General features: G+C 43.1%; 1 protein-coding gene across 1 annotated transcript in view; it reads left to right on the forward strand.

Moving 5' to 3' along the window:
* Positions 1-1,183: 1,183 nt before the first annotated feature.
* Positions 1,184-12,933, forward strand: part of CDRT4 (CMT1A duplicated region transcript 4) — a 36,121-nt gene continuing 24,371 nt past the window's right edge. The window contains exon 1 of the mRNA XM_048487879.1: positions 1,184-1,311. Within this exon, the coding sequence (XP_048343836.1) occupies positions 1,206-1,311 (106 nt within the window). The 5' untranslated portion in view covers positions 1,184-1,205. The remainder of the gene's footprint in view (positions 1,312-12,933) is intronic.

Below are 12,933 nucleotides of genomic sequence, written 5' to 3' on the forward strand. Positions count from 1 at the left end.
TCAAAAACATTTGCACTCTGTTTTTTATTTTATTTTGAATTTCTGTGAGATTATTTGGAAGTCATTTCTGGCTGTAAAAATACAATAAACAAATGTGGGCAGAGGATTCTAGGAATAACATTGGAGATACCTGATAGGAGTTTCCAGTGTGTGATTTAAGCTCAAGTCAGGCTACAGGAAGGCCTGACTTGGGCTTGGGTATGTTATGAGGATAGAGATTCTTTGCTTTGAACCATGTCCCCCAACAGGAGTTGTCACGCCTACACCTGAGAAACTGTTACCGTGTTTCCCCCAAAATAACCCCTACCCCGAAAATAAGCTCTATCATGATTTTTCAGGATTTTTGGAGGAAGCTTAAAATATAAGGCCTATGTCAAAAATAAGCCCTACCAGTAGTTACAGATCAGGATGGTGTGATCCAGCATGGTGAAGGTACCGTATTTCCCCTAAAATAAGCCCTATTCCGAAAATAAGCTCTAATGCATCTTTTGGTGCAAATATTAATATAAGACCCAGTCTTATTTTCGGGGAAACATGGTATAAAAGCCAGTATGAAAACAGTAGGCATCCATTATTTTTTTCTTAAGTTTGCCTACAGTACAGGTTTTCACAATGACTGACTTGCAATTTTTCAGTTGTATTTATTATTTTTATAACTGCACAAATCAACCCTAAATTAAAAAGATTTTTTAAATGCCTAATAAAGGTTTTGGAATTAAAATTAATTAGAAAGATTTTTAACAAAGCAACTCTGCAAAGTCAGCAGAGATTAGACCAGAGTAGCCCAGTCAGTTTTAAATGAATGTGTACAAAGCCTAAAGAAGGGCTATTTGTTCAGCGATTACGGAGAGCGTGCACATGCATCCAGGAATCATCGCATTTTGCACAGTGGCTGCGTCATCTCTGTTCACCTATAGAGAAAAGAGGCTCAGAGAATCCGAGGGCATGGCAAACCTTGAAGTAAAAGTGAATTGAACAGAGTTCATTTGAATGATTCTGAACCTAACCAAGTACGTTGTGATTCTGTATTTCTCTGTGAGTAGTTTGAACACAGCAACTCTATAGCAACAGTGTTTGTTAGCAGACACACTTGAATCTCTTTTCATGCCACCCCAGCCTCCCAAGAGAAAGAGGCACACAGAAAGTGAGCGGTAAATTTATTGTGCCTTTTTATGTACCAGCCTGCATACTATTAAGACAGGACAATGGTTACTTTCTTGAAGGACATATTGGAACCTTCTCAGAGGGACATCTTCAACCAGTTAACACAGACAGACAGAACTATGGCTTTCTCCATAAACACAGTGAAAGGTAAGGGTCTATGTATGCCTTTATACCATTATGGTAGACTTCACTATTAATATTCTGCCACCAAACCGAAACAGGAGCAAAATTTACTGAAGGGTGGGGAATGTATTCCAGAGTATGATCTGAAGGCACACCAATGCAGCAAACTTCAATAAGATCCAAGTGTAGTCAGTGCCTGGAAAAAAGCTTTCCTGGGGACCCCTGTATGTACCATTTTGAGTTCCATGACAGACGAAAGGTGATGTGTGAATGTAATGCAGCTAAAAAAACACAGGCAAACCTGCTTTCTAAGAATGCAGCCTGGTATTTTTCACTTTTGTTCTTTTCTTCATTGGTACTAATTTTTGTGAGTGGGTTCCTATCAGCTTTCTACTGATGCAAAGGGTGATAAGGGGCTTGCTTTAATACTGAAAAGGTTAAGCCAAGGATTGTTGGAACCATGGAGACCAAAAATTCTGAGTAGGATGGAGCTGCAGTAAAGAGGCAAGAATAGTTTTCCTTCGGTGGCAGCAGAAAGCCAGTAGGATTGTGTTCTGTGGTTTGGATTCCAGGGTAAATTTCCATTCTTGTAGGAGGTTGCCATCAGTGGAATGAGACATCCTTGCTCATCCTCTCTTACTGCAGCCCCAAATGATCTCTGTAACATTGTTCTTGGGGGACCAGGGCCCTTCAGAATCAGCATCATTGTGGAGTCAGAGGTGTATTGTGAAAGGAGGGGGTGAAAATCACATTCAGTATAAGACCAACTGACTGTCCTTTCTGAACATATACAATTCTTTGACTTGTTAGTTGTTACATGGGTATTCAGATTGTTTTTGCCCAGCTGCACTATACAACTTACATAGTTTTAAAAGGACCATGAAATAAAAAGTGGATTTAGGAAGGGATTCTATAGTGGCCAAGGGTAGTGTCTAGGAGGTATAAGCAGACAAAATTAACATGATGTCTAGGGGTTTTGGGTGCAAGGATGTACATTCACCTTTTAAAAAAGGTTCTGATATTAAAACAAGAAGGCAAGGAAGGAACTGCAAGTCCATTATAAATACAGTATAATTGTACTTGGTTATGAAGAAGCTTCTAAGGGCCAAACTAGACATTGCAGCATCTAGATGAGCAACCTGTGGATGCTGGGACTGTTTAAGAGCTGAGATTGACTATTTAAGAATCATACAAGAGTCCAGTTCTGATCAGGTCTGTAGTGTGTTGAGACAATGTAATCTCGTTGTCATCCACCCCTCTTTTTCAAGTGTCAAAACAGGGTATTGGACCTATGGGTGCTGTAACATCTTGTTTGGCCCTAGGAAAACTGGAAAGTGGAGCACCACCCTTGACAGATCACATCCAGTGTAGGCGTCACTTGTTCTTGTGAAATTTTTTTGTAGTTGATAACATGAAAAAAAATTCCCTCTAGATTTGTCCTGATAAATTTTTTGTGAGGCTTAGAGGCACTTATTTTTGTTAGGGTTATAGTCAAAATTCTACAGTGTCTCTGTGGTCCAAAGTACTTATTCAAAGTACAAATGACTAGTCTCCAAATTTACCTCTGCATGAACAACAATGTTCAGGAGGCAATGCAAGGCCATTTTTTTTTGGCCAGGATTTTGAATGGGTTATCAACTGTAGCCATCTTTTGGAGGAAGAGAAGGTTGCTAATACTTCAGGGCCTGTTGCCTGCCACCACTAGAAGTGGTGTCCAGAGAAAAAATTACAAAGAAACACAAGGTCTCATTTACTTTCAGGAAGTTTTTACCTTAGAGTTCCTAGAACTACCTGAAAGTGGCAAAGATAGTTCTATAAATTACCAGAAACTTTATTGTAAGAACATCCAGTTTTCTAATAGAATTTCCAGCAATTCCCAGAGCGATCACTTCTGGGTAGCTCTAGAAATGGCTAGAAACTTTATGGTAAGAACTTATTTTAAATATTCAAGGCCATATTTTCTTTTCAGTTTTTCTCCTGGGATGCTTTTTCTCCTCACCCCAACAACCCTCTTCTTGCTGGTTGCTTGACACTGTCTGGCAATCCTAGGAGAGGGGGAATCTGGGGGATTATTCTATTGGTTTTAAATGGATGTATTAGGGTGGAGGAAATGGCTCTGAGCAAAGTGCCTGTTTTCAGCCTGCCCTGACCTCCCCTGTCCCCTCCAAAAAAAAAAAGGAAAGAGGGAGAGCATGGCCCAGCACTAGGCCAGCCCTGGCCTTACTGCTGTGAGGAACACACACAGCTGACCCCAGTCTTCATGCTAGTGAGGGACATTCCCAGGCAGTCTTAGCCTCACTACTGTGAAGGCATGAACCTGGTTCAGTGGCTTGACCAGGCATGAATGTTTGTGGAACACAGCACCAACATAGAGATACTGTTTCTTTGGCATTCCTCTGTTCGATGTAACACTTGTTCTCACTTTCAAGACTTTGTAGTATTTCATTTTTAGTCACTTTTCCAGTCAGAGCATCATTCAGTTGCAATGTCAATATCTTTAATGAGTCTATTCCTGTGCCAATCAGTACTAGTCCATGTGGATATCACTGCTAGTTCATGTAAGATAAGTTCAAGAGTCAGATCAAGTGGAAACAGCACTGGTAGCAGTAAAGGCTCAGTGTAAGAAGTACTTATTTGAAGAGACACTTTCTATTTTACATCCTTCCTACATGGTGCCATCAATGCTGAGAATGGCTTGTGGAAATGTTCTTACTAAGACCAAGTCTGTTCCTGACCCTCTACAGGAAAGTACTCAGGAAAGAGAGGTACAAAGGTGATCAGCATTTGCACATCACAAAGTGAAAGAGCTAATAATTTAACCCAGATTTTCCTAATGAAATCCAGACATGACTAAACATTAATTTTGTGGAATATGGCAGGAGCAAAATCTTAAATGCTGCTTCACACATGCTATTTTTCACACATGGCTATCATTTCAATGGAGGAAACAGTATCCACAGCATGGGCTCATATGTTAAGCTTGCCAGCTTCCATGAGGGACCTGGAGATCTCCTGGAATTACAACTAATCCCAAATCTCCTGGAGCATATGGCAGTTTTAGAGAGTAGAGTAGACTCTATGGCATCACATCTCCTCCATCCTCACCCTAAACCCCACCCTCCCCAGGCTTCATTCCCAAATCTCCTTTCTTTCAAGCCCCTCTTTCATAGACTGAGATCTTGAACAATAAAACCATAAAATTTAAATAAAACCCATATGTAAAAACACCTCCCTTAGAGTCTTCCCTGCAACCTCCAAAAAATGAGCAATCAAATAAGTATGTTGAGGATCAGAGGTCTCTAAGAAGAACTGAAATTTTTGCTCTGAAGTTGCTCAAGAAAATATGAACCATTAATTAAAACATGGCACAATCCATTTTAGCATCAGATGGGACACAAAATCTCCAAGAATTTTTCAACCTAGAGATGGCAACTCTAGGATATCATATCTGAGGTTCCCATCTGTGTAGCGCTATGAAAAGCTGCCATTGTCTGCCATTTCCCAACATTTGACAAAATAGGTATGCACGCATTGTGGTGTACATACAGTTTCCCCTCTATAAATTCATACCTGGGGAAAGTCATCTGTGCATAAGTTCTCAGTCCTGGAACAAAATAGCTTCATCTAGTTTCTGAGTTGGAGCTTCAGTAGTTTCATTCTTGATCCAGTTGATTAAGTTCAGAGTGGTACGTTCTGCCCTTTGCCAGAAGTGTTAGAAAGACACATTAAGTTCACTCTCCAGTGATTAACTTAGTCCACTGCTCCTGTTGTCCCAGTAGTAGGGTAGCTTCAGCAGTTCTACTTTTCTGATGCCACAAAGATAGCTATGGAAGGAGATGGGCTGTAGCTTAGTGGTAGAGTAACTGCTTGGTACGTAGAAGGTCCCAGGTTCAATCCCCAGCATCTCCAGTTAAAAAATCAGGTAGTAGGTGATGTGAAAGATCTTTCCCTAAGACCCTGGAGAGCTGCTGACAGTCTGAATAGACAATTCTGATTTTTGATGTTCCAAAAGGTCTGACTCAGTATGAGGCAGCTTCATGCATGAGAAGTCCCAGACCATGTTGGAGGAAGCCATGTTGGAGGTGTTCCCCACACCAATACTAACCCTTGAACCAATCTGTTAACACTGGAGTGGGGAAAAGTTATGGAATAGGTTCTACCCACATGGTGTGGAGCTTCTCAATTTGGCAGAATGGGAAAGATTGGGATGGCTGCAGCTCCCATGCTCCTGGGGTAATATAAAGTCTAAATACAGAATTGTTCTAACATCAACAATGATTATTCAAAGAGTCCGCCATTTTTTTGTCTTTGTGAGCTCTGTTCTACTTTGTCTCAAGGGAAAGACAACAGTGCAATTCTGTGTTGTGCGGCAGAAGTGAAAGGAACTTGTTTCTGCCTGGGAAAATAGTGCAGATTCTCTTTTAACCTTAGAGAATCTCAAGTGCCACTTTCATCAAAACCCTGATGCTTGCACTGTTAAAGATTGAACTTTGAAAAAGAGCATGTTTGACAGCAGTTTGAAATGGACAGAAATTGCCGCCGCCATCTTGGAAAATCCCTGGAAGTTTGGGGGCAGTGCTAGGAGGGAGCTCATTTGGAATGTGATACCTCTGAAATTGTGACGTCCACCAGAGCAACTGAAGATCGGCTGTAATCAGTTGTAATTTCAGTACAGCCTGGAGGATGATACATTAAACTCTTAGGCATGCTGATGAAGTGAAGGGACTCAAGATTCTTCTTTGAGAGAAAGGGGAAGGCAGCAGGTGCTGGCTCATGCACATACACAAAGCTGCCTCCAGCCACCGACTCTGCTATGAGAGACCAACCCAAGGCTGATCACTGTAAGGTTCTACAGTGAGGATAATAATTGGGTGAATGTACAATTACAAACCGAAAAGTTCAAAAAAACAAAACAATATTTTCATTTTAGCTGAGGTTTGGGCACAAACCAGAACCAAGCTAGGTGTATACTTTGGAGATGATTACTGGCAAAGTTTTCACTTGAAGTAGGGTTGGGTTTTCTCTAACTAATGCTACCAACAAAGTCTCAGAGATTTCTAGGTGTTATATTTCTGTTGGTGATGCAAACCCTGCTGGAATTTCCATTCATTCTGTAGTTACCCATGTGTCAAATGAGATGCTGAAACTAACACGCCTTTATCTGGATGGCTGGGGATATCTGTCTCCCCTGTGATGGGTACAAAGCTTCTGAGGAAAATGCATAGTGAAGTAGGTGTGATGCAAGCCAAGTGAGAGGACTTGGATCCAAGTCCTCTCCTTAAAAAATCCCCAGCCAGCAGTTTTCCATGGCTTTATGAACTAGTCAGTCCTGTTGCTCGGTAACTCTAACTTATACAAAACGGGTCCAAGTTTAATTTCAACATTTTGGTTTTCATTTGTTGTACATTTGTGTTTATTTTTAAGATCAGGAATGATCAATCACATGTTGTGCACCTTCACAAGAATACCATAACTCCAAAACTACCAGTGTTCTAAGTTTGCTATTAATCTATGTGGTCCTATTTCCAGCTGTGTAGTTATTACTGGCCATAGCGCATTATAAAAACACATCAAATTGCTCTACATGTAGTTTTTAATATCACTTGTGAAAACAGTTACTTTCCATCTGGAAAAGTGGTCTGGTGACCCCAGTAACTCCATGAGGGTATCAGGGCTGGTTTCAGAAATGCCTGTGACACACAGAAGACAGGAATAGTGAGTGGCAGCTATTGTTCCAAGTTGCTAATGCTTCTCACCTGCTTGGATGATCAAGCGGGATCTGCCACTCGCTCATCTGGCCCTCTCCCTTTGAATAGCAATGGAAGAAGGGAGAGGAAGAGGAGAAGTCACTGATTCCACTTTTGGTGGTTTACCATCAAAAGATGGAGAAGAGGTGAAGAGGCTCAATTCTTCCAGGTAGCTCAATGCCACCCTTGTACTGCTGCCCAGCAAGAGGAAAAGAGGAGACTGTGATGGCTGCTGATGTAAAGTGGCAGGCCCTCCTTAGGCCAGTGGGCCTCAACAGTTGCCTGGCAACACCTACCCTTTGTCATGATTCCAGCCAAACCTGACACTCAACTCACTCCCTTTCAGCTGCTAGCTCAGCTTGATGACAGAACTAGAGATGGAATTCATGGGCAAAACTATAACAATTACAAGCTGATTTAGTTTGGTACACAGCTGATTGAGTTTGGTACACAGGTGGCAACATCCTAAAAATTGTTATCAAGGTCAAACTCAATGCAGTGGGAGAACACAGTCATATGTAAAATAGGTCATGGAGGTTCTATCTTTATACAAAACAAAGTAAGAGAGTGGGAGAAATTACTGCCTGTCCTCTCCCCCATGATACCTTTCACTTCTGATGTCAGGGCTAGAGTGGGAGGGGCGAAAATATTGAAAGCAAAGAATGACAGCAGAGTGGTGGTGTGCAAAATAATAGATCTCCCACACACTTTACATGTGAATTAATATATCCATATGAAGGTTCTTATAGTTTGTCTCAAGTCTATGATGACCGCATGGTGACTTGCCTGCCTGGTGCGAAGGTTGCGGATGTCACGCTTCGTCTGGATAGGCTTTTAGACAGTGCTGGGGTGGAGTCAGCAGTTGTGGTCCACATTGGCACCAACGACATTGGGAAATGTAGTCGGGAGGTTCTGGAAGCTAAATTTAGGCTGCTAGGAAACAGGTTGAAGTCCAGGACCTCCAAGGTGGCATTCTCAGAAATGCTACCCGTTCCACGCGCAGGGCGAGCTAGGCAAGCGGAGATACAGGGTCTCAATGTGTGGATGAGAAGGTGGTGTAAGGCAGAGGGTTTCAGATTTGTCAGGAACTGGGGAACCTTTTGGGACAAGGTAGGCCTGTATTAAACGTGGGACGGGTTTACTCCAACCAAAGAGGAACCAGGCTGCTACGCTCAACATTAAAAAAAAAAGGCGGCAGAACAGCTTTTAAACTGATCACTAGGGGAAAGCCGACAGAAGCTGAGGTGACTTCGGGGTTCGGAATAGCATTACCCATGGGGATGCAGGCAGAGAGGGAGGTTTATCTAAAGCAACCACATACAAGCAAGGAACATAGCAATGTGCATGTGGACAAGCGGATAGTGATCTACAAAAAAGACTTGAGGGTAAAGCAATAAAAATCCCAGGTTAAGGACAGAGACAGGGTATACAGGTGTCTCTATGCTAATAGTAGAAGCATCTGACCTAAAATGGGGGAGCTAGAGTACAGAGCGCTTTGAAGCGAGGATCTCGATATAGTGGGCATTACAGAGACATAGTGGAATGAACAGAACCAGCGGGATGCTGTTATACCAGGCTACAGGCTCTATAGGAAGGATAGGACAAATTGCATTGGGGGTGGAGTTGCCCTTTACATCAAAGAGAGCATAGTATCACATAAAATAGACAATGCAAGGCGAGCTGGTTCCCCTACAGAATCACTGTGGATATCAATACCAGGTGTGAAGGACAGTTTATTATTAGGAATATATTATCATCCCCCTGACCAAAGTGCACAAGAGGATTCTGAGATGGAAAAAGAAATTAGAGAGTAATAACAAACACAAAAATGTAGTGGTAATGGGTGATTTTAACTATCCCCATATAAACTGGAAAAATGCATGTTCAGGTCATAGTAAGGAGAGAGCATTCCTGGATATGCTAAATGACTATGGCTTAGAGCAGTTGGTTGTGGGTCCAACGAGGGGAGAGGTGATCCTGGATCTTTAATTCTTATGTGGGACCCAGGACCTGGTGCAGGAAGTCAGTGTTGTTGAGCCGATAGGAAATTGCCACCACAATGCTAAGTCAGATTCAGTATCTCAGCATGCGAACAAGTGGCAACTACTAATGTAGTTACATTCGCCTTCAGAAAGGGAAATTTCTCAAAGATGAGGGGGATAGTGCGCAGGAAGCTGAAAGGGAAAATCAAGAGAAAATCAAAACTGTCCAGGATGCTTGGAGGTTGTTTAAAAAACACAGTGACAAAAGCTCAGCTGGAATGTGTTCCACAGGTTAGAAAAGGCAGCACCCAGTCCAAAAGAAAGCCACCATGGTTAACAAGAGAGGTTGAGGAAATTACCGAAAAAAAGAAAATACCGTCTTTGTCGGGTGTCCAGTTTGGCTTTGGATGCATAATATGAGAGGGAACACAAATGGTGGCAAAAGAGAAGCAAGTTAGCTGTAAGGGAGGCAAAAAAGGATTATGAGGAACGCGCATGGCTATGAACATCAAGACCAGCAACAAACAAAGTTCTTCAAGCGCCATCGAAAGCAGGAAGCCAGCAAGGGAAGCAGTAGGCCCAAAGTTAGATGACAAAGGAACAAAGGGTGTGCTAAAAGATGGCAGGGAGATTGCAGAGAAGCTGAATGAATTCTTTTGCATCTGTCTTCACCCAAGAGGAGGTGAGGAATATTCCTGCAATCTGAACCAAGCTTCTTAGGAGGCTTAACCGAGGAACCAGCTTAAGATAGCGGTAGACAAGCGAAGAAGTTCTGGCAGCCATTGATAAACTAAATGTTACCAAATCCCCTGGCCCAGATTGCATTTTCACCCAAGAGTTCTTAAAGAGCTCAAGCATGAAATTGCTGATCTTCTAATTTCTTTAATATGCAACTTATCCTCTGAAATCAGGGCTCCATCCCTGAAGACTGGAAGATGGGCAATGTCACGCCAACTGGAATCTGCAAGAAAGGATCTATAGGGAGACCCGGGAAATTACAGGCCAGTCAAGCTCGACATCTGTTCCTGGTAAATTAGTAGAATCTATCATTAAAGATAAAATTATAAAACATGTAGAAAAGCAAGACCTGCTGAGAAAGAGGCAGCATTTTGCTTTTGCAGAGGCAAACCTCTGTCTTACAAACTTACTAGAGTTCCTCTTTTGAGGGTGTAAACAGGCATGTGGACAGGAAGAAACGGTGGACATTGGATTTCCAAAAGGTTTTTGACAAAGTTCCTCACCAGAGACTGTTGAGAAAAACTCAGCAATGAAGGAACAAAGCAGGGGAAGTCCTCCTATGGATTAAAAACTGGTTGAGAAACAGGAAACAAAAGAGTGGGTGTAAATGGGATGTTCTCACAATGGAGAGAGATGTCGGGAGTGGTGGGTCCCCTAAGGATCCGCTTTGGGGACCAGTGCGCTCTTTTAACCTATTCATAAATGACCTGGAAGTAGGGGTGGGTAGCGTGGTGGGCCAAGTTTGCAGATGATACCAAATTATGTAGGTGGTGGTGAGAACCACAAAGGATTGCTAAGAGCTCCAAGCGGACTCTTTGGATAAATTAGGGGATGAGTGGGGCTCAGAAATGGCAAATCCAGTTCAATGTAGCAAAATGTAAAGTGATGCACATAGGGGCAAAAAAATCCAAACTTCACATAAGACGCTTACAGGGGTCAGTGCTTTCAAAAAAAGTCACAGCCTGGTGACCAGGAAAGGGATTTAGGCGTCGAAGTTGATAGTTCCATGGGAATGTCAACTCAATGCATGGCAGCTGTGAAAAAGGCAAACTCTATGCTGGGGAATCATTAGAAAAGGAATTGATAATAAAACTGCAAAGATTGTCATGCCCTTATATAAAGTAGAAAGGTGCTACCGCATCTTGGAGTACTTCCGTGCCTCAGTTCCTACGCCGCAGATCTCCAAAAGGATATTGAGGAGATAGAAAAAGTGCAAGAGAAGGGCAACAAGGATGATTGAGGGACTGGAGCACCTTCCTCTATGAGGAGAGGCTGCAGCGTTTGGGACTCTTTAGTTTGGAGAGGAGACGTCTGAGGGGGGATATGATTGAAGTCTATAAAGTTATGCATGGGGTAGAAAACGCTGACAGAGAGAAATTTTTCTCTCTTTCTCACAATACTAGAACCAGGGGACATTCATTGAAAATGCTGGGGGGAAGAATTAGGACTAATAAAAGGAAACACTTCTTCACGCAACGTGTGATTGGTGTTTGGAATATGCTGCCACAGGAGGTGGTGATGGCCACTAACCTGGATAGCTTTAAAAGGGGCTTGGACAGATTTATGGAGGAGAAGTTGATTTATGGCTACCAATCTTGATCCTCTTTGATCTGAGATTGCAAATGCCTTAACAGACCAGGTGATCGGGAGCAACAGCCGCAGAAGGCCATTGCGTTCACACCCTACATGTGAGCTCCCAAAGGCACCTGGTGGGCCACTGCGAGTAGCAGAGAGCTGGACTAGCTGGACTTTGGTCTGATCCAGCTGGCTTGTTCTTATGTTCTTATGTTCTTATGTCTAAATCTTAAACACTACAACTCTGATTCTCTAGCATGCACAACATATTCTCCAGCCTTGTCCATTTGGATGAGTGTAAACAGAGTCAAATAACATCTTGCATTCAAAATCAGGGCCTGAAGATGATCCTGAAAGACCTGCCTCTTTCATTAGTACAGTGATGGTGAACCTTTTTGAGACCGAGTGCCCAAATTGCAACCCAAAACCCACGTATTTATCGCAAAGTGCCAACATGACAATTTAACCTGAATACTGAGGTTTAGAAAAAACAGTTTGCTCTGAGGCACAAATTACTTGGGAGTAAGCTTGGTGAAGCAACCATACAATGCTTCGAATGGGTAAATCACGATCCTAGGAGGGTTTACTCAGAAGCAAGGCCAGCCTAGATATGTGTGTGTGTGTGTGGGCGCGTGGGTGGGTGGTTGGGTTGGTAGGTGGGTGATTTTCCGCTCCCCCACATGACAAACTCCATGCGTGCGTGCCCACAGAGAGGGCTCTGAGTGCCACGTGTGCCAGAGGTTCGCCACCACTGCATTAGTACTTACCAGACATATCATGACTCCACTGGGCTGAGGGGATGGTCAGCTTAAGTGTTGTCCTGATAAATATGTGGAGGCCTTAACTGACTGGGAGGGGCGGGTGGGCAGCAAATGGTTCCAGTAAAGCACGAAGACCAGATGGCTGTGAATACCAAAGTGCACTTTTCTCTTCCCTCTAGAACAGCAGGGGAGATGGGTTGCTATGGAGTAGGTGGGTCAAGCTTCATTTTAATTCATTCAGGCAGCAGATGTGCTGTTTGCCACCCAGGTGGTGAGGATTACAGTAATACTGTCTGCAGCTCATGAGTTTGGCGGCTGTGGGCTATGGAAGCTCCACCTCTGCCTCAGGGACAGGATGCTCTTCAAAGAGATTTTTTTCCCTCCGAGTGGCCTCATTTCATGGGCAGAGGCAGGCCTTGTTGCAAGTGGTTGAGACAGGGGAGGGCAGAGAAGTGGTTGCTCTCCGGGTCTCTAAGATTCAGGGAGAGTAGTTGCCACTGGAGAACTGTGGGAGGAGAATAAGAGATTCCGGACAGAATTGGAGCTTTTAAGCTGTATATTGTTAAAAGTTTGGAGCTTTGCCTGAGAAGACATACAAAACAGATGTTGCTAGGACTGCACTCTGACGAATAAGCCATATGTGAATGCAGCCAAATTCTGACGTCTGCTTCCTTTTCACTCTTAAGGAGCTGATGCATTTGGCTCTTTGCCTGCTGTGGAGGCCGAGGAAGTTAAATTGCTCCCCACTTAGCCTGTATTGGTCCTGCTGCTACAGTGTATCCTATGGCAGATCAGGAAAGAGAAGAAGAAGAGTTTGGATTTATACCCCCCCTTTCTCTCTTG

Source organism: Sphaerodactylus townsendi, linkage group LG03 (assembly GCF_021028975.2).
Source record: "Sphaerodactylus townsendi isolate TG3544 linkage group LG03, MPM_Stown_v2.3, whole genome shotgun sequence".
NCBI lineage: Eukaryota > Metazoa > Chordata > Lepidosauria > Squamata > Sphaerodactylidae > Sphaerodactylus > Sphaerodactylus townsendi.